Source organism: Oryza sativa, chromosome 8 (genome assembly GCF_034140825.1).
Source record: "Oryza sativa Japonica Group chromosome 8, ASM3414082v1".
Lineage (NCBI taxonomy): Eukaryota > Viridiplantae > Streptophyta > Magnoliopsida > Poales > Poaceae > Oryza > Oryza sativa.
This window is the reverse complement of record NC_089042.1, coordinates 5,514,092-5,539,312: the sequence shown is the minus strand read 5'-3', so window position 1 is coordinate 5,539,312 and position 25,221 is coordinate 5,514,092. Positions and strand designations below refer to the sequence as shown.

General features: G+C 44.0%; 4 protein-coding genes and 1 long non-coding RNA gene across 7 annotated transcripts; 4 read left to right on the top strand and 1 right to left on the bottom strand.

Annotated features, from left to right (window-relative positions):
- The first annotated feature begins 1,289 nt into the window (after nt 1-1,289).
- On the top strand, nt 1,290-3,206 carry LOC107276462 (putative F-box/LRR-repeat protein 23). The gene is made up of 4 exons (XM_015793718.1): nt 1,290-1,489; nt 1,759-1,872; nt 2,458-2,617; nt 2,853-3,206. The coding sequence occupies exons 1-4, from the start codon at nt 1,290-1,292 to the stop codon at nt 3,204-3,206; spliced, it is 828 nt and encodes a 275-aa protein (XP_015649204.1).
- A 2,701-nt stretch (nt 3,207-5,907) lies between these two features.
- LOC107276388 (putative F-box/LRR-repeat protein 9) lies at nt 5,908-9,147 on the top strand. 2 transcript variants are annotated; one of them, XM_015794089.3, is made up of 3 exons: nt 5,908-6,056; nt 7,205-7,557; nt 8,189-9,147. In XM_015794089.3, the coding sequence occupies exons 2-3, from the start codon at nt 7,226-7,228 to the stop codon at nt 8,940-8,942; spliced, it is 1,086 nt and encodes a 361-aa protein (XP_015649575.1). In that variant the 5' UTR covers nt 5,908-6,056; nt 7,205-7,225; the 3' UTR covers nt 8,943-9,147. The 2 variants fall into 2 exon arrangements, with proteins under 2 accessions (XP_015649575.1, XP_066159560.1); XM_066303463.1 differs by lacking the exon at nt 5,908-6,056 and adding an exon at nt 6,781-6,843.
- A 1,645-nt stretch (nt 9,148-10,792) lies between these two features.
- On the top strand, nt 10,793-13,673 carry LOC4344869 (F-box protein SKIP19). 2 transcript variants are annotated; one of them, XR_001548123.3, is made up of 3 exons: nt 10,793-11,451; nt 12,663-13,434; nt 13,526-13,673. XR_001548123.3 is itself a non-coding variant. In XM_015793940.3 (2 exons), exons 1-2 carry the CDS (start codon nt 10,895-10,897, stop codon nt 13,294-13,296), a joined length of 1,191 nt encoding a protein of 396 aa, XP_015649426.1. In that variant the 5' UTR covers nt 10,793-10,894; the 3' UTR covers nt 13,297-13,673. The 2 variants fall into 2 exon arrangements, 1 of the variants encoding a protein (XP_015649426.1); XM_015793940.3 differs by having other exon boundaries at nt 12,663-13,673.
- A 5,732-nt stretch (nt 13,674-19,405) lies between these two features.
- On the top strand, nt 19,406-21,693 carry LOC107276215 (disease resistance protein RPM1). Its single transcript, XM_066303513.1, has 2 exons — nt 19,406-21,507; nt 21,579-21,693. Exons 1-2 carry the CDS (start codon nt 19,406-19,408, stop codon nt 21,691-21,693), a joined length of 2,217 nt encoding a protein of 738 aa, XP_066159610.1.
- Nucleotides 21,691-23,451, bottom strand: LOC136351396 (uncharacterized). The gene is made up of 2 exons (XR_010734464.1): nt 23,180-23,451; nt 21,691-22,156 (listed from the first exon to the last, which is right to left on the bottom strand). It is a non-coding gene; the product is annotated as an uncharacterized lncRNA (long non-coding RNA).
- Nucleotides 23,452-25,221: the final 1,770 nt, after the last annotated feature.

The window sequence follows — 25,221 nt, the reverse complement described above, 5'->3', positions numbered from 1 at the left end:
TGTACCAAAATACTTTCTTACTAGTCATCTTTCCTTTATTAGACTCAATGCAACGAAAAATTTCTTAATAAATGCTAAGAGTCGACTCTATACTGTTGTCATGCGTAGCAATCATCTTTCTCTTTCCTTCTTCCTCTCTCTTCCACGTCATCAAATATGCTTGCATGACAATAAAGAGAGACCGCTAATTAAGACCATTGTACATGTCCTAATTAGTTTGTTAGGTTTATTAGATAAGGTTGTTAGGAGGTTTGTTAATTACCAGTCAGCTCTATTAATTAAGAAGAGAGGCACTTCAGTGCTATGTTTGGCGAACTGGACGTACTTCTGAATCCAAGATGATTAGATGAACATTCTCATTTTCCTGCTTCATTTGTGTGTTTCTGATGGCCAGCAAGTTTCAGGGCCTGTTTAGTTTGCGAAAAGAAAATTTTTGGGTGTCACATCGAATGTTTAACCGAATGTCAGAAGGGGTTTTCGGACACGAATGAAAAACTAATTTCATAACTCGCTTGAAAACCGCGAGACGAATATTTTGAGCCTAATTAATCCGTCATTATCATACGTGGACTAATTATAGACTAATTAGGCTCAAAAGATTTGTCTCGCGATTTTCCCTGTAACCATGCAATTAGTTTTTTTATATATATTTAATGCTTTATGCATGTGTCCAAATATTTAATGTGATGTTTTTGAAAAAAAAAATTGGGGAAGTAAACCAGGCCTCAGTTAAGTACGGATCTCAATTATTCCTTATAAAATGGAGTATGAGAATCTAAAAAAGAAACTTTTACATTGGCCCCCACTTATAAATCAGGCCAATATCACCCCCAAAAAATTATCTTCCCGCGCAAACGCCGACCCGCCGCGCCCTCGAACTTCCACCGGCTGTGTTGCCGTTCCATCTCCATCCATCCGATCAAAAATCAATCGCTCAATCCGTCGTACTCTTCGATTCCAGATCCATGCCAACCTTTCGTCTTCCAAACTTGGAATTAATGAACTCATTGATCATGCAGCCTAGGGAAGTTGGAAAGGTTTTCGTCACTCTCACCTCGATCGCACTTTATAAACGGAGAACAACGAAGCCAAGCTTCTACAATACAATCTCCTCCGAGGCCAACTGTGGCGGCGAGCAAGCAGAGCTGTGATATTTCTGGTTCTTTGTTGAATCATTGGTCTGCTTCCATTAGTACTAATAAAGGTGCTAATCCTCTTTACATTTCTGCATTCGTTTTCAGTTTCAGGTGTGTTGCTGCCTTGCCGGCCGGTCGTTGTGAATCACTGAAATGAACGATGAACTGCCGCTGCCGTCGCCGGAGACGAGGGACTGGTCGGAGCTGCCGTTGGACGCGCTCTCCGTCGTCTTCGCCAATCTGCACGCCGTCGATCTCCTCATGGGCGCCGGCCGCTTGTGCAGCTCATGGCTTAACGCGGCCAAGCTGCCTCACCTGTGGCGATGCATCGACATGCAATGGCGCATCACGATGTCATGACGAAGGACCCGTTGGTCCGTCATTTGCTGAGCGTACTGGCTAGGCCGCCCGCCGTGGACCTGCCCGCAATGGAGTTTGTCAAATACTATGAGCGACGCAAGTACATCGAGGACAGGTATTCTCAATTTGACATCTACATCTATATGTCCCAGCATTACGCGCGTGCGATTACAAACTTCATGTTGCAAAGATCCTGTCTTGATGAAAAGAATTCAAAATTTTAATACACAACGCATGAATTAATATCTGCTTGAACGAACAGCGGTGTGATGCGCGCAATGGCGAAGGTGGCCGTGGACCGCTCCGATGGGCGACTTGAGGTGTTCGAGGGGTACGGATTTGTTAATGATGAGTTGCTTCAGTATATTGGGGATAGGTAATTAATTTTGTTTCAATACTAGACTTATTGTGTAGTTAGTGGAGTACAAATTATCTCTAGACACATACGCACTCTATCCCAAAATAATTATTATATAAGCTTATGCACCAAAATCAAATATAATTTAAATCGCACATATTCTCCCACAATGCATGCATCGAAACACCAGACCAATTACATCTTAGCACACACACATTCTTCTATGTTGTATTAATTGTGTTCCGATAAAATTCGTGTCCATACAATCAGTGGTGGATCCAAAAAGTAATAGTAGGAGGGTCTGAATAAATTAGAACAAAGCTTCAGCCACCTCTACTATCTATGTCTGATAAAAATATTTTCTGGGATCCCATGCATAGTCCTCACCCCCCCCCCCCCAGAAGTAAAGGCTCGAGGCCCCATAGCCCCCATGCTGCATCCACCCTGCATGTGATTATATGATAATCAATTTGAGAAATTTTAAATTTTATTATATCATTGATCAATTTAGGAAGGAGGGTGCACTGTTTAAAGGACCAGATTTTAGGTTTTAGTATGCGTTTATATGTCCATATGTTAAGATAACGCTTTTCCTGCATGCAGGTCACCCTCTCTGAAGGGCCTTTCCCTTATTTCGTTATTTTCGTACCTCGATATCTCCAAGAAAGTATTCACTGAGTTCATCAGCAAGTGTCCCTGTCTAGAGGACCTCGTCGTCGAGGAGGGTGGATTTATCGGTGGTGAAACAGGGTTCACTCTATCGGTTGAGGTGTTTGTATCAGGGGTCACCGAAATCCTGAAATTTCGGAAATTTTGGTCCGAAATTTTGAGCAAAATTTAGTTGAATTTGAACAAATATTTATCAAATTCATGAAAAATTGAAAATTTTCAGCTGAAATAATATCGTATCGTAGGTGACCGAAATGACCGAAATTTCGGTCCGAAATTTCCAACCCTGTGGCGAAATCGTCCTCGCCATTGCCAAATCGTGCACGCAGCTGAAGCGACTCAAGCTAACAGTACATACATACCCAGATTCTCGAGGTTTTTTCGTCGACGAGCCGTTTGGCATCGCGACGATGAAGCAGCTGCGACACCTGATTCTTGGGAGCATCTGCATCGGCAACGAAGAGCTGATGGCCATCATTGATGCCTGTCCTCACCTTGAGCTTCTTGATGTGAGCAAGTGCTACAAGCTCGACGTCGACGACGCCCTGAGAACCAAGTGTGCCGGAATCAAGACGGTGAAGCTGCCGCTCTCCTTGTCTCACGATGGTGATCAGTATGCTTATTGTGACTACCAAATTGATGAATACGGTGACTTCATTGATGACTACGCTGACTACTTTTGATTATGACTACCGCGGCCCTCCTATTTCAGTCTTTCATATACTCGCCGGATGGTGAGGAGTGATGATGACTACTGTTCGGATGTTAGGTACGTGTCCTCTCAGGCTGCTCGTTCTTATGCCTGAGCTGCTGAATTGAAATTAAAGCTCAGTTCAGAATGTATCTTCTCGAGCTTATTGCCTTGTGCTTAAGCTGCTCAAATTAATCAGTCTACTTGTTGGACATGAATCTGAAAGCTAGACGAAAATCTTATCATGATCTTATTTTGCTTTCCCTTTTATTATTTCATCCTCTTGAAAATACCCTTACATACCAGGTTAGGCTGTTTTTGTGCAGCATTGTGTTCTGTGATCGATTTAATTTGTTAATTTGTTCTTGTTATGGCTTGTTCGGTTTGGAGGGAAAATAAATTATTTGTATTCCTAAGGGTCATTCGGTTTGTAGGAATTAAGTATAGAAAAACCAAAGAAACTTTTATTTCCTACAACTTTGTAGAGAGAACAAAAAAAAATTAATATCCTATAAACTGCGGTATGCATGCATTTCTATTACTTTATTTCCTATTCCTATCAATTAAAATTCATCCAAATTGAATTTAACCGGGGTTCTCACTTCTCAGTCTAGCATGGCAGCTTAGTTAGTTAGTTGTGCCTGTACTAGTTCGCTCACCGACTTCATATATTGTCTGCTATAATTACAAACATGCACTTCGCATCTAAGAATTGCACACTTCGACAACATCTTCAAGCATGGACGTTGGATTTATCCTAATATGTTATTAATCTAGTATTTAGTTTTAAATACAATCTTATTATATACACATTGCATTTGAGCGGGGTGGAAAGAGTACGTGTATATAATCCCCGTTTCTCCTTAACATTAAAGTTAAAAGGATTGATGTGTATGCGGTTCTATTTTTTTTTCTCTATTCCTATGAAGCGAAGTTCCTCCAAACCAAATAATAAGGCCATGTTTAGTTCCAAAAACAAAAAACTTTTCGTCCATCGCATCAAATGTTTAGACACATGCATGTAGTATTAAATGTGGACAAAAAAAAACCAATTACACAATTTACGTGTAAATTACGAGATAAATCTTTCAAGCCTAATTACGTGATGATTTGACAATGTGGTGCTACCAGGGGCGGATCTACAGGACTGGGGCCGGTGTCAGATGACACCGACGACTTTTGGTAAAACCTATAGCAAAATTGCTTATCCATATATTATAGCACCATGATCTAAACATAATTAGCATATTATCACACCGATAGACACATTATGACACCAACGAATCGATTTTCTGGATTCGCCACTTGGTGCTACAGTAAATATTTGATAATTACGGATTAATTAATCTTAATAAATTCGTCTCGCAGTGGCGGAATCTGTAATTTATTTTATTATTAGACTGCGTTTAATACTTCAAATGTGTGTCCGTATATCCGATGTGACAACCAAACCCAAAAATTTTCCCCAACTAAACAAAAAGCCTAAGTCCTAAAATTGAATTTAATCGACGCTCAGTCTAGCATGGCAGCTTAGTTGTGACTGTACGAGTTCACCCACCAGGCCACCAACTTCATATATTGTCTGCTACAATTGCAAAACATGCGCTTCGCAATTTCTTTTAAAGAATATGCTGCTCTATTTTAGTATGAATTTTGTGGTATTTAGAGTGTGTTTAGATTTCAAATAATTTTGGCCAAAAACGTCACACCAAATATTTGACACATGCATGAAGCATTAAATGTTGATTGAAAAAACCAATTGCACAGTTTGTATGTAAATTGCGAGACGAATCTTTTGAGCCTAATTACACCATGATTTGACAATGTGATACTACAGTAAATATTTACTAATGATAGACTAATTAAGCTTAATAAATTCATCTCGTAGTTTACAGACGGAATATATAATTTATTTTATTATTAATCTACGTTTAATATTTTAAATGTGTGTCCGTATACTTAAAAAGAAACTTACGAACTAAACACGGCCTTAGCTACTTATATATCTGTTACATTTGTCCACCACGAAGAGATCCCTCAGGTCAATGAGCATGGGACGGATGCTTTGCTGCTGCAGCGCATACATTTTCTTGCCAGGTACTGCAATTCTTTTTCACGAACGTGAAAAAAATTACACGTCAATATATTATTTGCAGGTACTACATATCCAGAAAAAAATTCAGTTTATTTTTTTAATATTGGAAATAGGTTACATCTCCGTCCTTTGCCTATGGGAACACAACCAATACGTTTGAGAAGAATTTAAAATAAAAAAAATATTGATTCATATTCAACACTAGTTCTGATTTCTGAAGATCTCGTGTCGTTTGGTTCTTACTACCTTGCCAAGGCCCATCAAGAGGCCCAGAGCCCATCAAATAACCCAAATCATTCAGGCCCACTTATCGTCCAAAAGCGAAAACCTCTCTTCCCGCGCAAACACCTCCCCACCGCGCCATCCAACTTCCACTCAGATCACGAACTACACGACGTGCAGTTCCTCCACCCGTCCGATCAAAATCAACCGCTCAGATCAACCGTACTCTGACCCACCACTCTGCACGCGTGTCACCATCACAGCCGTACATGGTCCATCGAACGGCGCAAGATTATATCTACCGGCTTCTGTGCGGTTTTGATCTGCGCTGAAGGAGAAGACGAGCCCAAACCGCACCCGCCCACAAATCACGTAGAATTCCATTTCTTTCCGCCATAAAAACCATCGAGCAATCTCCCGAGATTTCAAGCCCTCCAAAATCTCGCCGGAGAGACGCCCAGGCGAAGCTCTCCGTCCCATCCTCTCTCCTCTCGGTCATCCCGGCCGCCGCTGCCGCGGGCGAAGGTACGGCCTCATCTCATCTCTATCCTCGCCAGTAACTTGCTCGTTTGGATCTTGCAGATGAGTTGGTTACCGTTGGTTGATTAAGACGTGGGTCGATCGTGCGTTACGAGAGGCTAGAAACTAGGTTTGATCTCTGATTGAAGTGTAGGGACGTCCGTGTTAATTGGTGCTTGGTTCTGATTAATGAAATCTGCTGTAGTCTGAGTGCTTGTTTGAGTTGGGGGTGATTTTCTATCTGCATTCTGAAACCAAATCCCAATGAAACCTCCCTTTATCTGAACACTCGTCAATTTCTTTTATCAGTCGCTACATGCTTACTCCTTATCCCAAGGAGTACATGTTTATTTATCTGGCGTTCGTGAAAAAAAAAACATGTTTATTTATCTGTGAACAGGGTATTGTTGCCAGGATGCCTGAAATTTCTTTGTTTGTCTTAGTACGATGAACCTACTGACTTCCTTTCTTTGTAGCAGGAATCCTAATAGTACAATGATGTGCAATGCTTTGTGTATTTTAAGAAAGAGATAATCCATGAAATGCCATTGACAAGCATCTAAGTCCCAGAAATGCCATCGACAAGTGTGAGTTCCAAGAAATGCCATTGTACAAGCGATTTTGTCCCAAAAATGCCATCGCCGTTAAGGTTCCGTCCATTCTGCGCCGTTAAATACACTGTTCATCCTTTAGAACTTAACAGCGTGGAATGGACGGAACCCTAACGGCGATGGCATTTTTGGGACAAAATCGTTTGTACGATGGTATTTCTTGGAACTCACACTTGTCGATGGTATTTCTGGGACTTGGACGCTTGTCAATGGTATTTTATGGATTATCTCTTAGAGAAAATAATTCTTCTAACCTCCCTACTCTAAAACCATATTGTCTTCTGAACTTTGTTCTTGTCCTCCTTAATTTATAGATACGTAAAACTCCTTTGTGCATTCCTGAAAAAATATATATACATATTGCGCTCCATGACAGGTTAACTGAACAATCAGAGTTTTATGCTAGTCATAAATTTACCACATGGTTCTCCTTTTATTGAGTGAATGATCAATAAATCATTCAGAGCCCTGACAGAACAGTAGTTGTAACTGCACTGAATCTCAGGTTTTTCCATGAGTGCTGATCTCTCAAACCATTTTCAGGTGTTTTTCGTGCCGCTTGCAATGGAGGTTGATTCAATCCGCTTGCCTGCACCAGATGAGAGGGATTGGTCAGAGCTACCGGTCGACGCGCTCTCTGTATTCTTTGCCAAGATTGGGGCCATTGAGATTCTGATGGGTGCTGGCCTTGTGTGCCACTCATGGTTGGAGGCTGCCAAGGTCCCTGACTTGTGGAGATCTCTCGACATGACGCGCCATAAGGTGATCTTCAAGAAGACCATCGGTGTCATGTGCGCGATGGCTAGGGTGGCTGTGGATCGGTCTGCTGGGAAGCTCGAGTCGTTTTGGGCTCAGAATTTTGTGACTTCTGATCTACTGAAATACATCGGGGAGAGGTAAACCTTTCCTGCTAAATTCTTTTCACTGTTTTTTTTTTCGAAAAATAGTTCTACTGTTATTTATATTTAATGCAGAGAATTGATTATGTCCTGCATTCATGTTATAGTTGTCAGATATTTTGTATCAGATGAACAACTCGTAGTTAGGAAAAGTGAACAAAAGAAAAGGGAATTATGTTTCTGCTCTATGACCATTCTGTGTTTGCTCAAACTAAGCTTGATATCATGTTCATAATGACTGCAACGCCTCAAAACAAGATGAATTTAGAATTTCTTCTGTAAAAGGAAAAAGGATAACTAATTAACAAGTGAACTTCAGAGAGAGTTGCCTTTCTACAACCACTGTAGTAGAACTGAATAATATAAGACTGCAGCTTAATGTAAAATGAAAATATCGTCCATGTCATTTTGTCATGATGTGCAATATCCAGATGTCAAATATTTCTCATGTGTCCTCACATACTATCGGCTTTACATGTCATTTGATCATTTCTCTGGTTACGCTCTGCATCTGATTATGTACAAAAAAAAAATGATATCCGAATCTAACTCTCCTGTTGACACTTCACCAAATTAAACAACCTGATTACTGCATTTAAATTTAATGCCTACATGCATGTCTCTGCAGGACAACTTCACTGAAGAGCATCCGACTGATTGCATACACACGTGTTCCATGGAAAGAACTGGTCAATCTTGCTGCAAAATCTCCGTTGCTGGAGGACCTAGAGCACTCTTACAGAGATTCCCTTGAAGAATTCTTCGAACACCTTGGTTGCAAGTGCCCACAGCTGAGGTGTCTCCGGGTGAACAATGACGGCTTCGTGTATGACGATGCCAAGTATGACCTGATGGACCAAGTTATTGGCGACCACGACGACGACGATGATGAAGAAGATGAACTCGAATATGGCCCTTGGGACTGGCCATCCAATAACAACGGCGTCGCCTTCGCCATTGCAGAGAGCATGCACGAGCTGCGTATCCTTCAGATCACAAACAACACTCTGACAAACGCCGGCGTCCTCGCCATTCTTGACAGCTGCAACAACGTATCCCCAAATGACCAGCTCCGGGCAAGATGGGCCAGTCTCAGGCATTTCAATCTTTCAGAAGGCTGCAGGTGGAGCAATTTCAAGGAGCTCCGTGTCATCGGCGAGGACGAAGGCCAAGAATTCAGGCCTGAAGATGAACTCTCTGATGGATTGTCCAAGGAGTTTTGCTACCCTTCCAAGGATGCAGGGATGGGGGATGGTTGGGATGATGTTTACTGGGATGATATCTCACTTCCTTCAGATGATGGCCGTGATCCTGACCTGAGCAATGTGAACTGTGACGATATCACCCAGTACACCTACCTCCATGATTACTATTCTCTTTAATTAGTTTGTTCTAAAAGAGAGATTATTATCGCTTACTACGAGTGTAGTTTTTTTTTTTTTTGGAGACGTTTGATAGATATTGCAGAGAATTCATGCAGCCTCTGCACCTATAATTTGGAGTTTGGATTTTAGATGAGTGGAGGTTGTCTTGCTCTAAGATTTTACCTTTCATTCACAATGATTCTATTTTAAGTAAATTTCTCTAGGGGTCACCTTTTATTACTGATGTTTTACTTTAGATCACCCCATAAGCAATGTTTTCACTTTGGATTGAGTAATCTTACCTTTTGTTTTTCTTTAGATCATCTTGACTCTCTTCTCAAGCATATTTTGACTAGCTTTGACATATAATAAGTTAATGCAGACAGATAAGTATGGTCGAAAGTGTCATAAGGTAATTTATCCCGTTCAAAGTGAAAACATTTGTTTTTGGGTGATCCAAAGTGAAACAATTGTAATAAAGGGCAAATTTTACTCCAAATAGTAAAATTAAGAGAAATTTTGATCCATAGCACAGGAAAGAAAGCGGTACCAAAAAAATAACACAAAAAGTTTCCACATTCGATCTATAGCATAGGCCATCAATTTTTCTTCGCCTCGTAGCACTTCCATCGCATTTTGAAGTAACGGCGTTAGATTGGAGTGGAGAAAATTTTTGTCGGACTCATTTGCCCTTCGTTCCCCACCAGGTCTCCTCTTCCACTCCCTCGTGGACGGTGGCACGACCGCCTCGTCTCCCCACCATCGCTGAGCGAGCTGCGGTGCTCTTCAACGACGTGGACGTGTGGCTCGCCGTCGCCGCCGACGGTGAGGTGGACCCCGTCTGGCGCTTGGCGCTGCTGATCGAGAGCCTCCCGCGTCGGCGGCCGCTTGACGAGGACAACGACGATGATGTGGGCGGCCCTAGCGTCGGCGTGGATGGATGTGGCCCGTGCGTCGGCGTGGATGGATGTGGCCCTAGCGCTGCAGAACTGGCTCTCCCTCGTCACGGTGCTGTGCCGGCTCACCGCTGCTTCCACGTGACGACGACGACGACATAACAGCGATGGGGACAACAGTGATGGGTACGACGGTGATGACAACGATAGCGACGGGGACAATGACCTGCCGCTTCTGCAGGCGGGCTATGGCGCGCGCTGGGGATGTGGGCGCGGCCGTGGAGCAGCCTCAGCGGGATGGTGTCGGTGAGGAAGTTCCCGCTGAGGTTGACGTACCGGAGGTTGGGATGGTTCGTGAGCGGGCGGCGAGCGAGCGGCAGTGGTGGGCTTTGTCGGCTCGGCAACCTCGGGCGGCGCCGCCGCCGACGAGTAGGTGGCCGGGAGCCGGTGGGCCAGAGGCGCGACGTCTCCACCTCCTCCTCCACTGCCTTCCTCCCATACGGATCTGGCCGGTGCTCCACCCCACGCACGCGGATCCGGCGGCGGCGCGGCGGATCTTGCGCGGGCAACAGTGGGAGGCGTGGTGGCGGGCACCAATCGAGAGCGGTTGAGCGAGCGAGCGGGCGGGAAGCGCAGCTCCGTCAGCTCACCGAGCGTCGGCAACACGGGCACGACAACGTCGGCGAGGGAGAAGAGCGCTAGCTCGGTGACACGGGCGCGACAACGTCGGCGAGGGGAGGCCTTGGGTTTGCCGGGCCGGCTAGCTCGTCGACGCGCGCACGAGCACGAGGACGGACGCATGCCGAGGAGTGTGGGCTGGGTGGATGGATGGATGGCTGCATCCTCACATGGGCACTAGGGGCAAATTAGTATTTTGAACTCTCATGGCTGAACACTCCATCACAATTCCGAACCTGACGAAAGTGCTGCGGAGCGAAGAAAAACTGGTGGCCTGTGCTATGGATGAAAAGTGGAAAGTTCTTGTGCTATTGTTTTTTTACCGATTTCTTTCGTGTGCTATCGAATTTTCTCTAAAATTAAACCGACTCTTTCTCCGTTCCGCTTCCCACCGCCATGCCTTCCTCCGCCGCCTCTCGCCGTCGCCGCCACCGCCACCGCCACGCCGGCAAGCCCGACTACCCACCGTCGGAGCTGCCGGACATCCTCCGCGTCCGCGAGCTCCGCCTTGCCCCTCGCGCCTCTTCTCTCCCAAACCCTAACCCTCACAAACCCCAGCCCCACCCCACGATTCCCTCCTCCACCACCACCACCACCTCTGGACGCCGTCGCAACCGCCGTGGCCGTGGACGCGGCCGCGGGCGCAAGGAGGGGGATGCGAGGGACTGGGCGGGGGGGCTGCCGCTGGACGCGATCCTGGCCATCTTCCACAAGCTCGACCACATCGAGATCCTGATGGGGGCCGGGCAGGTGTGCCGCTCCTGGCGCCGCGCCGCGCGCGACGAGCCCCAGCTCTGGCGGCGCATCGACATGCGCGGCCACGCCGACCTCTCCTTCGAGCTCAACCTCTTCGGGATGGCGCAGGCCGCTGTGCGCCGCAGCGCGGGTCAGTGCGAGGCCTTCTGGGGCGAGTACGCCGCCGACGAAAAATTGCTCCATTTCCTCGGCGAACGGTGAGATTTCTTTATCCCCCCAATTGCGCTCCATTCTGTGATTTATCTATTGAGCTCGCCCTTTCATTTGAGTGACCCTCGGATTCTGGAACTAACAATCCATAATGATTAATGAACACTGGAAGACTCGTCTATAATTGGGCATCATGGATGCTTCTCGTAAGTCATAACAGTTCAATTGGGGCAACCTAGTTTGCACCAAATGCTCCCTCCGATTCATAGTATAAGTCGTTTTGACTTTTTTTACTAGTTAAACTTTACGTAAAGCAAACATATTATCAAAGTAGAGACTAATTTAGTGTTTAAGATGTTGCTAATTTTTTCTATAAATTTGGTCAAACTTAATAATGCTTGACCAGAAAAAAGTTAAACCGACTTATAATATGAAACAGAGGGAATATATCATAAATTCGTAATTAGTCGCATTACATTTGGGTAGATATCAAGATCAGTTATAGATAGTGAACAAATGACAGACAGCTGTTTCTGGTTCGATATTTTCAGTGTCCCTCACGCAAGAGGTTTGATTCGTAATGTCCACATAGTTGTCTTCTGGGAGTCGCAGCAGAATAATTGATTAATCTCTTCATCTCGAGAATAATTGATCTGCAACATTAAATCTATACATAGTGAAACATTAGACTTGCATTTAGCTAGTTGTCTTCACGAGACACAAGGTAATATCTCACATCAGCTTATGGGCTGATGTCTTGATGATTGAAGGTTTCCTGACACAATTAATTGGTCAAGACAAGGTACATCTTCAGTCGGATTCAAAATAATAGAATGCAATTGTGAGAGAGCTTTTCAACTGGAGATTACGTTTCATCATGTGTCTAGTTAAACTGAATGAACTCACATGAATTCTTATTTGGTGCTGCTGTTGAATCATTTTAAATTGCACTCTAGGGCACCATTACGATACTTGAATGTTCCTCTTCCACATGCAAAATGTGGCGATCAAGAGAATTCCTGTCACTAAACCCTTTTAAATGCTAGAACTGTGATGATGTGTGATTACTCTCTAAAGTACCTGAATGTTTTCCACATGTCCTATTAGGGGAAATGTAGTTGCAGTTAACTGCAACTTCTAGCAAGTCTAGAAAGGATGACACAGTACTATTACGTCTTGTACATCATTGTCCTTTTTTTCTTAACGAATGTTCTTCATTCTATAATTGTTAATTCATACCCTAGTCCTATATTTACAGAGCACCATCTGTGAAGAGTCTTCGTCTGATCTCTTGCTATGATATCCTCAATGAAGGATTTTCAGCAGCCATAAAGAAGTTTCCACTGCTTGAGGAGCTTGAGCTTTCGCTTTGTTCAAATATAGGTGAGAGCAATGTGTTTGAGATTGTTGGCAAAGCATGCCCACAGCTGAAGCGCTTCAGATTTAGTAAAGACTGCTTCTACAGCTTTGAAGATAATGAATACGAGATGGACGAGGAAGCCCTAGGTATTGCAACTATGCATGAGCTACGGTCTCTGCAGCTTTTTGCTAATAATCTCAGGAATGAAGGTCTGGCAGCTATCCTTGACAACTGCCCCTACCTGGAATCCCTCGACATTCGTCATTGCTTCAATGTCAATATGGATGACACCCTGCGAGCAAAGTGTGCCAGGATCAAGACACTGAGGCTTCCCTATGACTCAACTGATGACTATGACTTCCAAGTTCAGAAGCCTATCTCGCTTGCTGACTTCTACTCTGACAGTGATGATGATTGTGTTTATGGTGGCCCCGACTATATTCTTGACTCAGATGAGTACGATGACTACTGTGACCCTTACCGCTACCTTGATGGTGTCTATGAGGGCGTCGCGTCAGGGCGAGCTCGATGAAGAAGATCGGATGATGCTCAAGACTATGCGCACGTTCCTGAAATGAATGCCATGCGTATGGTGGTACTTCTGCATGGTTCACTGGATCTGCTGCTCTCTGGGGTGTCACCACTTAATGGAAGATTGCTTAGCAACTTGGTCAGCCTATTTTTCTGTTCTTTTGTCTTCTTAGTACTCTCTACCAAGTTATTCACAACGGTGTCGGTAGTGTTAAATCTTACTTGGACAGGTTCCTGTTCCCTCTGAATTCGGTATGGTGGTGTATGACTATGTGCCTACAGCCAGAACAAGATAATGGCACACTTCTATCAGTATATGGTATGTTCCCCGGCCTAAAAAAAACGCTCGCGCTATGATTATCATTTGGTTATTCCCCATTGACCTTGTTTGTACTTGTTACTCCCTCCGTCCCTAAATATAAGGGATTTTGGTTGAACGTGACACATTCTAGTACAACAAATCTGGATGTGTCATATCCAACCAAAATATCTTATATTTAGAAACGGAGTACTACTTCTACTCTATTTTCATAAATATATGCATTTTAGGATGCGTATGAGTATAATAAAATACGAAAAATCTCACATCACTAACATATACAAAACTATTAACCTTTGATGTTTAGAAATCATATTACTATGTTTCATAATACTTTATTTGGCAATTTTGACTTGACATTGTTATGGTTTGACCACTTCTATTTTATAAATAGACTTGGAGGTATCAAAAGGAATACATTACTGATGTATGTTAAAATATAAGCATAAAAATCACATTTACCATAATCAGACAACTTAAAATATATCAATGGTCAAACTAAAGCAACTATCAGTTAAAATTACCAAATACTCCCTCCGTTTCATATGGACGCGACTCCCGGTCGGGCGTCCGATGGAAGGGGGATAAGCGCCACGTATGCGTGCAAAAACACTTTAAACTATTTTTTCTCTTAAATTATTTATTCAAATCATGATCCAATTGTACCATTAAATTCGTTGCAATTAAATCTTCAAAACAAGACCACACATAAATATATTCCGACGAAATTTTTTTTGGCTTATTATTGAATTATTTTTAAGGCTGTGTTCGTTAGGAGTAGTTCCCAACATCTCCTCCTCGTTTTTCGCGCACACGCTTTTCAAACTGCTAAACGGTGTGTTTTTTGTAAAAAGTTTATATACGAAAGTTATTTTAAAAAATCATATTGATCCATTTTTGAAAAAAAAATTAGCTAAAACTTAATTAATCACGTGCTAAACGCTGCTTCGTTTTGCGTGCTGGAGAGTGAGGGTTCCCAACCCTCACTCCCGAACACAGCCTAAATGTTGCACGATGTTCCACTAGGTATATCAGAATTGTTTCACTAAGTAGATCGAAAATGTTTCAATATTTTAAATCGGGCGTTGTTTTACCTTATATAAAAACAATGTTTCAGCAAATAGCGAAATAATGTTTCAGTTCACTACAACATTTGATCCATACATAATGAAACATTTTTTTGTGGAACAAAAAATAAAACGAATTCTCTTAATAGAGGGTTTCCAAAATATGTGAGTGATTTATTGCAAAAGAATATTTCGTTCACTGCAACATTAGATCTATACATAGTGAAACATTGTGAGTACACTAGGCGAAACATTTTTGGTGGAAAAAAAAGAAGTGAATTCCCTTAATAGAGGGTTTCCAAAATATGTGGGTGATTTGTTGCAAAAGAATATTTTCAATTCACTGCAACATTAGATCTATACACAGTGAAACATTGTGAGTATACTAGGTGAAACATTTTTTTTAGACACTTGGTAGGTGGGGGGCAGGACACATGGTGGGGCAGGGGGGCACGCGGCGTCTAGGGGTGGGGGAGCATCCGATAATGACACCTCGCGTCGGTCGCTCGATAATGAGCGTTTCCGGTTTCATATTATAAGATTTTTTTTTTAGCATTGCCCATATTCATACATACATACATACATACATACATAGAAAGTCTTACATTATGAAACGGAGGAAATGTTACGAAACAGATGAAGCAATTGATTTGTAGAGAAAATGCTTTTGTGTAGTTATATTTGTAATAATGCTTTTCCATGAATATGTATTAGAGAAAGTTACTTTCTTAATTAGCATTTCTCAGAGTTTTCACGAGGTTTAAGGGGAGGTCAAATTAAATTAAGGATGATTATGATTGGTTGAGATAGAAAAGTGGAGAAATTAAATAAGATATGGTTTGTGATTGGTCGAGATGTATCAGTAGCCAGAAAAGTTGCTTCAGAGGGAGTAAAAAATTAGAAGATTTGCCTTGCAATCTACTCCCTCCATCTTAAAATATACAAGGCACAACTACACAAATGTAACTATCAAGAAAAAATATTATCACCTCCTTATTTGGATCATCGTAATAAGAGCAAGTACAAACTAACTATAAGCACATGTGGAGAATATAAGAGAGGAGATAAGAGAAATGGATTAAAAATTTATAACCAGTCGTAGCATGGACTCAAGAATGTTATATGTGTATGAGATATGTGACCATGTATTAATATTGTAGTATATAGTTATAAGTAACTATTGTATGAATAGACTATTAAATTGGCTATAGATGATTTTGAATCCTATTAAACTTGCTGTAATAAAATGTATGCACATAATATGATTAGAGATCTTGAGATTAGTGGATTTTTTTTAAAAAAATATTTTAAGGGAATCAGAGGTGCTAATTAATTCCATGCATGTATGCGCGCATTGCATTATGAAATGTTGGGAAAAAAAAGCAGTTGCACCCTATATTTTAGGATGTAGATAAAAAAGCACATGCATATATGCAATTAACTAGCACATTCCCCTTCTATAAATTTATTTTTTAAATTCCCCTAACCCTAATATCTGTAATTTCTTGGATGCATGTATGGTATTTATTAGGGTGATCCAAACGAAGAGATGCTAATAATTCTTTTTTTTTGTCTTTGGGTTAGTATTAGTGTCAGTTATGTCTTATATTTTAAATGGATACTTGTATTTTGGAATCGATGGAGTATCTTGAACGAGTAAAAAAAATACTCCCTCCATCTCAAAATATAAGCATTTTTAGCATAATAACAAGTTAAACATTTTTAACTTTGACTATTAATAGAAAAAAAATAAAAATGATCAATCATGTAAAATTGATGTTACTATATTTATTATTAAACAAATTATCATAATATACAACTCTTATTATTTAAAACATTTTACTTTTATAGATATTGTTGATAAAATGAACATCTCGAAGACCATGTCAGAGTCTAAAAATACTTATATTTTGGGACGGAGAGAGTAGTGGATTTGAGTAATTAGCCCCGGGAGTCAACGAATTAACTATTTCCTTTGTCAACTGTTCATGCCAAACTAGAGCAGCTTCGCTGCGGCCATCGTCGATAGATTTAGCGCCCGAGGTTTCTGAAACCACCATTGCATTGTTTGCTTCGCGCTTGGATCATTTTTTTTTTCGGGGAAAAGGCATATATTACTTAGACACGGCGTCTTCAAAGACCAACCGCGAAATGAAATTACAGCCATTCCCAGTCCACAGACCGGACAAAGAATCACACCGGGCTTTATTCGCTAAACTATGACCAACCTGGTTTTGGCTACGTATAGCCTTACAAATCTTGACCTCTCTATTACTGCCAAGAAGCTCTTTCACCTCTCTTATAAGATACGCTAATTCAGACATATCCTTCTTCTTGGACTGGATCATTTGTATTGCCACCAAACAATCCGTTTCGAGCACAAACGGCAGGAGGGTCCATTGTAACGCAAGGACAACTCCTTCTTTGCAAGCAAGGAGTTCCGCCTCAAGTGCATTCCGGCAACTGGCCAGCTGCTTACAGGAGGCAGCAATCACGTTTCCTTCCGAGTCCCTAAGCACCACTCCGATACCTCCAGTCCCCGTTTGTGCATCATATGACCCATCAGCATTAACCTTCATCCAACCCTGCTGCGGCTTCTCCCAGTCGGTAGTGCATCCATTGTTCAGTCTTTGCTGACTATCCTTCTTGAAACCCCAATAATTGATCACATGTTTGCCCTTCGTCTGATTAGCCTGGGGATGCTGTTTGATTTCCAAGAGTGTATTGACATAACTCAGCAGGAAATTCTTAGACGCTTCAATCGTGGGTGCAGGCTTCCCATGCATGATTTCATTACGACTAAACCAGTTCCGCCACAGCACCATCAGGAGCAAAGAACGCCCTGAATCCGCCAGGTTCTCCAGGCAATCAAACAACCAATGGCCATAATCAGTAGAAGCTAAATTGTTGGAAATGAAACAGTGATCCTCCTGCAAAGCCTGCAAAAGAGCCCGAGCAAGTGGGCACCTGGTGAGCGCATGTCTTGTATCCTCCTTCTCCCTGCCACATATAACACAGATATCTGAAGATTCCATCTTCCTTTTCTTTTTATTCTCCATAGTTGCTAAACAGTTAGTAGTTGCCTTCCATGCAAAGATTTTAACCTTCTGAGGGATATTACATTTCCAAATTAGGTTCCAGGGGATAGTTGTGGATGCAGCACTTGAACTAGCTCTCTCCTCCATTTGCTCCAACGACTGTGCTAACTTGTATGCGCTTCTAACAGAAAACCTCCCAAATTTATCAGGATGCCAAGCAATGAAATCCTCCTCATCTCTAGAAGAAATCAGCATTTGTAAGATTACCTCAGCATCAATGGGGAGGAAAATATGGTTCACCTTTTCAGCATCCCAAGCGCCATTTTCTGTCAAAAGTTCAGAAACCCACTTTATTCTGCAATTACGTTTCCCAGTGATTGGCCTTCTGGTAAAATTGCGAGGCACCCATGGGTCTCTCCAGACACGGACAGATCGACCATTTCCAATTCTCCAAATAATTCCTTTCTTCAACAATTCAAGGCCATATTCAATTCCCCTCCAGCCGGGGGTTCGCGCTTGGATCATTGAGTTGGTCTTTCCGTGGAATCTCAGTACTACTGTACTAGCTAGCATAATCTTTCTTCCCTTGTGGCAGATCATGCACGTTGAGCATTTTTCTTTCCCCAACGATTCTCATGTTGCAATTTGGTTGACCATGCCTAGTTGTAGATAGAGCATTGCTTCTTGTGATGCGAGAATTAATGGAGACGTTGGTTTCGATGCCTTGATGGCATCGGATTGCACGCACGAGCAAGGCACTGGACATCGATTTTTTTTTTAAATTTTTTAAACCTTTTTAATTTTTAAAATAAACCGTTCCAAAAATATTTTTTCAAAATCTAAACCTTTCAACACGTCGCGTGGCAAAACAACACTACATGTTTTGTACAGCAGACGTAACAGTTTTATCCTGACACGTCAACGAGACCAGCGTGACCAAATAACGGTGCCATGCTGGCGATAGCGGCATGATAGTGTTGTTTTGTCACGCTAAGAGCGGGTACAATAGCAGACTATAAACTAGCTGTAAACATATTTTAAAGAGATACATAAGAAGAGAGAAGTGCAGCGGGCTACAGATTTGTAGCCAGCTATAGCACAAACTTCAAAACACAGTGTGTGTATGACAGGTGGGATCATGTAATAATTGTGTAGTATGTATACAATATTGTATGAATGAGTTATTAGATTGGCTATAGATAAATTGGAGCTAGTAGTGGGCTATACTATTGAACTTGCTCTTATTAGAGCAAGTTTAATACAGCCAACTACTAGCTCCAATTCATCTATAGCCGATCTAATAGCCAATTCATATAATAGTTGCTTACTATACTATTAACATATAGTCCCACCTGTCATACACACATTGCGTCTTGGAGTCCGTACTGCAGTTGGCTACAGATCTGTAGCCCGCTGCTCTTATCTCTCATCTTTTATCTCATTAAAATATGTTTATAGCTGGCTAATAGCTCGCTATTGTACCTGCTCTAAGGCTGGTAGGTTAAAAAGAAATAAAACAAAAATTCCTGGCCATCATGTTATTTTGGGTGGCGCCGGCGTACGTCATTGTCACCGAACACAAGCTAGCTCCATCTCTCGATCTCTGCATCACCGTCAAGTTGCTCGATCAGGCCGGCGACGGGCATGGCGGAAGCTGTACTCGTATCTCTGTCGGCAAAAGTCGCCATGGCTCTAGCCCGCAGCACGGCGATGGGCGTCGTCACCTCCCTCGGCCTCGGCGGCGTCCACTCCTCCATCGCCGCCGCCGAGCATGAGCTCAGCCTTCTCCGCGGCCACCTCCGCAGCGGAGGAGCCTCCTGCCGCGGCGCGGACGACGACGACCAAGACCCCATTGATAGCTGGGCCAATCAGGTCCGTGACGTGGCCTTCCAGCTCGACGACATCACCGACGAGTGCTGCTTCCTCTCCGGCTCCGGCTCCGGCCATGGCTTCGCGCGGTACTGCGCCAACGTCCCGACCTGGATCGCCCTCTCGAGGAGGCTACGCAAGGTGCGGGAGAAGCTTGGCCAGCTGTTGGAAGCGGCGAATTACCAGCGGCAACGCGTCGACGTGATGAATAATTTTGTTAGCTGCGGCGAGCTTCGCCGCGAAGATGATGCCGTCGCCGCTGGCCGGAGGATGGCGGAGAACGCGCGCTCCATGGACAAGGAGGAGATCATCGGCTTCTCCGATCACCGGGAAGTGCTTGTGAGATGGCTGCTGGCTGAGGACGCGGCGGAGCCACGCCGGCGGACGCTGCTCGCCGTGTGCGGGATGGGCGGCGTCGGCAAGACGACCCTCGTCGCCAGCGTCTACAAGGAGGTGACGGCGCCGGCGGCGGCGCCGGCGAGTCACCACTTCGACTGCGACGCGTGGGTCACCGTCTCGCAGCGCTTCACGATGGAGGACCTCCTGATGAAGATCCTCAGGAAGTTGAACTTGAACACCGTCGGTCGTCGTGCTGGTACTGGTAGGCGGCGGCGGCGAAGCGCCACCGACGTCGGTGACGGCGGCGGCGACACAGACTACGGGTCGCTCGTGGCGGCGCTGCGGGAGCGTCTCGCCAACAAGAGGTACCTGATCGTGCTCGACGACGTGTGGGACGAGACGCTGTGGGACGGCCTGGAGCGCGCCATGCCCGACGGCGACGGCGTCGCTGGGAGCCGGGTGGTGATCACCACGCGCAAGAGCGGAGTCGCCATGGCCGCGGCGCCGGAGAGGACAATGGCGCTGGAGCCGCTGCCGACGCACCAAGGGTGGGCACTCCTTTGCAGCGTCGTGTTCAAGGATGTTCCCGGCCACAGGTGCCCGAGCCACCTCAGGGAGGTCGCCGGAGACATGCTGGAGCGGTGCCGCGGCTTGCCGCTGGCCATCGTCGCCGTCGGCAAGCTCCTCAGACACAAGGATAGGACAGAGTTCGCCTGGAGGAACGTCCGTGACAGCCTAGCCTGGGTCAAGAACAGCGAAGATCTTGGCATTGGAGAGGCCTCCAGAATACTGAACCTGAGCATCGACGATCTGCCATACAAACTGAAGAAATGCTTCCTGAGTTGCAGCATATATCCTGAGGACTTCTTGATCAAGAGGAAGATCCTGATCAGGAGCTGGGTTGCGCAGGGCTTCATCGACGAGGCAAAGGAAGTACATGGCGAGAGGAGGACGATGGAGGATGTCGCAGATCATTACCTGGATAAATTGGTACAACGTAGTCTCTTTCAGGTTGCTGTCAGGAATGAGTTTGGCCGTGCCAAGCGGTTCCTCATCCATGACCTCATCAAGGATTTGATCAATCACAGGTCCAAACATGAAGAGGGGTTTGTTCAGTTCGCGGAGTGCGATCTAACAATGGATTCTAACATTAGGGTTCGCCATCTCGCACTCGACAGATGCACCAGCAGCAGGCGATCTGCATCTGCTGCGAAGATCGCCGCGCTTCGCTCCTTCCAAGCATTTGGTTCAAAACTTGATGCCTCGCTGATGTCTTGCTTCAGGCTATTGACTGTGCTGAATCTATGGTTCATCGAGATCAATAAGCTGCCCAGCACAGTGACCAATCTTCGCAATTTGCGATACCTTGGGATACGATCTACGTTCATCGAAGAGCTTCCAAAGGATCTAGGCAAATTACAGAAGCTGCAAACTCTGGATACCAAGTGGTCCATGGTCCAAAAGTTACCAAGCAGCTTGTCGAAACTGAAGAGCTTGCGCCACTTGATACTGCTTAAGCGCCATGCCGCTGACTACTATAGGCCCTATCCTGGCACGCCAGTAGGACAACTTCCTGCAGGGTTACAAAACCTGACCAGCCTTCAGACACTAAATTATGTCAGAGCTGATGAGATGATCTCCAAATCTTTAGCCAAGCTGGAGCAGATGAAGAGCCTGGAGTTGTTCGATGTGGATGCAAGCTTTGCCGCTGTTCTGTCATCGTCTATATTGAAAATGAGCCACCTGCAACGCTTGGGGCTCACTAACAGTAACACGGAGAGTGTAATAGATTTGGAGTCCATCACTGTAGCGCCCAGGAAGCTACAGAAGCTTGCTTTGTCTGGAAGGTTAGCAAGAGGGAAACTGCCAGGATGGACCTGCTTCCTTACAAGCCTCAAGCAGGTTCATTTGATCGCGAGCGGAATTGCGCAAGATTCACTCTTGCTTCTTTCGTCGCTGCCAGGGCTTCTGCATCTTAGCCTCAATGCCGCCTACCGTGAGAAGGAGATGACCTTTGCCGCAGGTGGCTTTCCTGCACTCCAGACACTCACCTTGCATGAGTTGAGTAACCTTAGTCAGATAGAGTTTCAGAGAGGATGCCTTGCTGAGCTACATGAACTGGTGCTTGACAAGTGCACCAAGCTAGCTGATTCACCAAAAGGCATGGAGAACCTCACACGTCTCCAGAATCTGAAACTTGTTGGAATGGCACCAGAGCTGATGGAGAAGCTGCAGGATGGAAAAGGAGATGATGGGTGTTATTACAAGCCTGGCACTGGCAGCTCAATGATCTGTCAAGTGCCTAGCCCTTCAAGATACCATATGAAATCAATAGTTTTCCTAAAACCACCAGCAGTGCTCGTCTAGGAGAAGAGAGCCTGAGATCAGCTACAGTACCATATCCTCTATTGCTCCTCCTGCTCCGTACTCCAGTCGCTGCTCCGGCGACTATGCTCTGACTGAATTATTATGAATTGTTCGGTGGAGCAGTTTCTATACTTATCAAATTTTGGCATAGAAGGATATTTATAAGCTGCTAATTAAGTATTATATACTGTTAGGTATGTTTGGATTACTACATTGTCAAAGGTTGGTAATAGCAAACCAAACATGACCTAATTGGAAAGAGAAGATTAGGATAAAATACTATCTCAAAAAAGGAAAAAAAAATCCTAGCGCAGCGCCCCTGTTCCAGTCAGGCCCTTTGTTTCTTGTGAGGTGATTATTACTAAAACATCACTGTAAAGAACTTCAATGTTGAGCAATCCCCATGCTCTATTTGTAAAACTTGTATTGTCGAGATGAAGAAATTAATCAACTATCCCATATTCCCATTCCGACTTCCACAAGACAAATACGTGGACATTAGGAATGAATCAAGCCTCCCACGTGGTTCATACTGTTGAATGTTCACCACCCACTACTGATCTTGATATCTACCCAAATGTAATGCAAGTATGCAACTAATTACGATATATAGTACTTGGCACTACGTAGGTTACCCCAATTGAACACAATTAGCCATGAATTGGAACGAGATTTGGCTGTGTACATCTCGTTGGATGTAGAGACTGGGTTTTTAATCCATTATCTAAAAAAATGAATTGGAACACGTATCAGAGCAAATATAATTGAATGGAATTGGGGGATGAAAAATCTAATCGGTAATTAAATCAAAGCACGAGGTCGATCGTCTAACCAGAGAACCAAGTAATAAAAACATCCCTGAAATTGGGGGATGAAAAATCTCACCTGTCGCCGAGGAAACGTGAGCACGTCTTCGTCGGCGGCGTGCTCGCCACATAAGGCCTCGCACTGCCCCGCGCTCCGGCGCACAGCGGTCTACGCCATCCCGTAGAGGTTGAGCACGAAAGAGAGGTCGGCGTGGCCGCGCATGTCAGATGCGTCGCCAGAGCTCGGCCTCGACGCGACGCGGCGCGGCGCCAGCCCCCGTCAGGATGCCGATGTGGTCGTGCTTGTGGAAGACTGCCAGGATCGCGTCCATCGGCAGCTCCGCCCAGTCCCTCCACCTCCTCCGCCTCCTTCCTCCCGTGCCCGCCGAGACGGCGACCGGAGGTGGTGCTGGACCTCTGGTGGTGGAGGAGGGGGAAGGGTTAGGGTTTCCAGAGAGCGGCGGCGCGCGGGGGAGGCTCAGATTAGCGCTTGAGGATGATGACCGGCAGCCGCCCCGCCTGGTCCGCTTGCCGTGGTCGCGGCGACGGCGAGAGGCGGAGGGGGAAGCCATGGCGGTGGAAATGGAATGGAGAAGAATTCGAAACAGCTGAAAAGTGAACTCTAGAGCGAAGACGAGAGGCAAATGGACAAGACAAAAACGATGCGGTGTGATTCGGTTTAGGGAAATTTGACAGTGTTTGTTTTAATTTTGATTGAAGAGTGACAGGGCTTCGCGTTTACTCCCTCCATCTAGAAAAATAAACCTAAGAGAAAATATGATATTTTCTAGTATAACGAATCTGGATAAAGTGGAGATGTCACATCCTTGCCAGCTACAGCGCGAACTTTAAGACACGATGTGTGTATGATAGGTAAGACCAGATATTAATAGTGAAAGTATATGTTTATAAGTGTCTATTGTATGAATTGACTATTAAATTGATTATAAATAATTTGGAGCTAGCAGTTGGCTATACAATTAAATTTGCTCTAACATCCATTTAAACACGCTACTCGTAAACAAGCGATTTATTAATACTTGCATTTATCTATGTCCATGTAGCCAATCTTGTGTACAAGAATAAAGAGTCACGCATTAAATCCAATAAAGTCACTAAGATGATAGGTGGTTGGATTGAAATATGTCTATCAAAAGTAAATTTTTCATATTTAAAAATATAGATATCAAAAGTAGATAAAGTGAGTACTGTATATGTGACTTATGTTTTTCAAATTTTCAAATGCTTTACGAATAAGATAGATAGTCAAAATTGTTCACGGAAAATTATGGATGCAATTAAAATTAAAATGTGGAGGGGAACTCAGGGCGCAGCCGAATCGATACCGGGGGCTAAGCAATGAGCTCAGAGGCGTGGTCGGTCGGGCTTTGGGTCATCGTCGGGAGGGAGTGGCAACTGCTACTGGCCCCTAGGATGCTGGGACTCCGACTCAATCACGAATTCACGATGGTCTACTAGGTCCTTGGGAGGGAACCTGCCGTGGCGGGTATGCCATATCAAACGTAAACAAAATTATATTTTTAAAATTTAATTTTAGAGTTGATTTTGTGTTTTTTATTATTGTAATCATATAAGCTTGTAATGACACAAAATTAGCTATACATTCGGTTTTGTTTCCGCGTCCCTCAACCAACAAATCAAGTATGAAGCCTCCTCTTAACATCTAAAACCAGTGCAAATTGAGTATGTGGAATGATCCAGGTGGTTTCACCTAACATGGCATGCGAACTGTGTTGAGTCATCATTGGACTTACCCCAACGATGTTGAATGCCTACTTGTCATCGGCTCCCATCGGATGGCTTATTTAGCCAAAGAAAAAGCCAAAAATTGATTTTTTTTAACTTAATTTTGACATTAATTTTGAGATATTTTCAACATAGTTTCTTTTTCAGCATTGGCTTTTAAGTCACTGAGAACACATATATAAAAGTTTTATCTACAAATTCATTTTTATTCTCTAATAAGCCGTTTTGGCTTATTACGAAAAAAGCCAAACGATGAGGCCCATCACCTCTTCCTCCTCCCTCTTTCTTTTTCTTTCACATTGTTCACCTCTAGGGCACGTCAGTACTCAATCACTCAATGAGGAACGGCATTGG

What these genes read in the sequence shown, in the direction of transcription:
- LOC107276462 (XM_015793718.1), top strand. Translation starts at nt 1,290, where the DNA reads ATGAACGATGAACTGCCGCTGCCGTCGCCGGAGACGAGGGACTGGTCG. An exon ending in ATGCAATGGCGCATCACGAT is followed by an intron (nt 1,490 to 1,758) that starts GTCATGACGAAG and finishes TTGAACGAACAG; the next exon opens with CGGTGTGATGCGCGCAATGG. An exon ending in AAACAGGGTTCACTCTATCG is followed by an intron (nt 2,618 to 2,852) that starts GTTGAGGTGTTT and finishes TCGTGCACGCAG; the next exon opens with CTGAAGCGACTCAAGCTAAC.
- LOC107276388 (XM_066303463.1), top strand. Translation starts at nt 6,781, where the DNA reads ATGGCATTTTTGGGACAAAATCGTTTGTACGATGGTATTTCTTGGAAC. An exon ending in GGAACTCACACTTGTCGATG is followed by an intron (nt 6,844 to 7,204) that starts GTATTTCTGGGA and finishes AACCATTTTCAG; the next exon opens with GTGTTTTTCGTGCCGCTTGC. An exon ending in CTGAAATACATCGGGGAGAG is followed by an intron (nt 7,558 to 8,188) that starts GTAAACCTTTCC and finishes ATGTCTCTGCAG; the next exon opens with GACAACTTCACTGAAGAGCA.
- LOC4344869 (XM_015793940.3), top strand. Translation starts at nt 10,895, where the DNA reads ATGCCTTCCTCCGCCGCCTCTCGCCGTCGCCGCCACCGCCACCGCCAC. An exon ending in CTCCATTTCCTCGGCGAACG is followed by an intron (nt 11,452 to 12,662) that starts GTGAGATTTCTT and finishes CTATATTTACAG; the next exon opens with AGCACCATCTGTGAAGAGTC.
- LOC107276215 (XM_066303513.1), top strand. Translation starts at nt 19,406, where the DNA reads ATGGCTCTAGCCCGCAGCACGGCGATGGGCGTCGTCACCTCCCTCGGC. An exon ending in GTAGGACAACTTCCTGCAGG is followed by an intron (nt 21,508 to 21,578) that starts GTTACAAAACCT and finishes CCAAATCTTTAG; the next exon opens with CCAAGCTGGAGCAGATGAAG.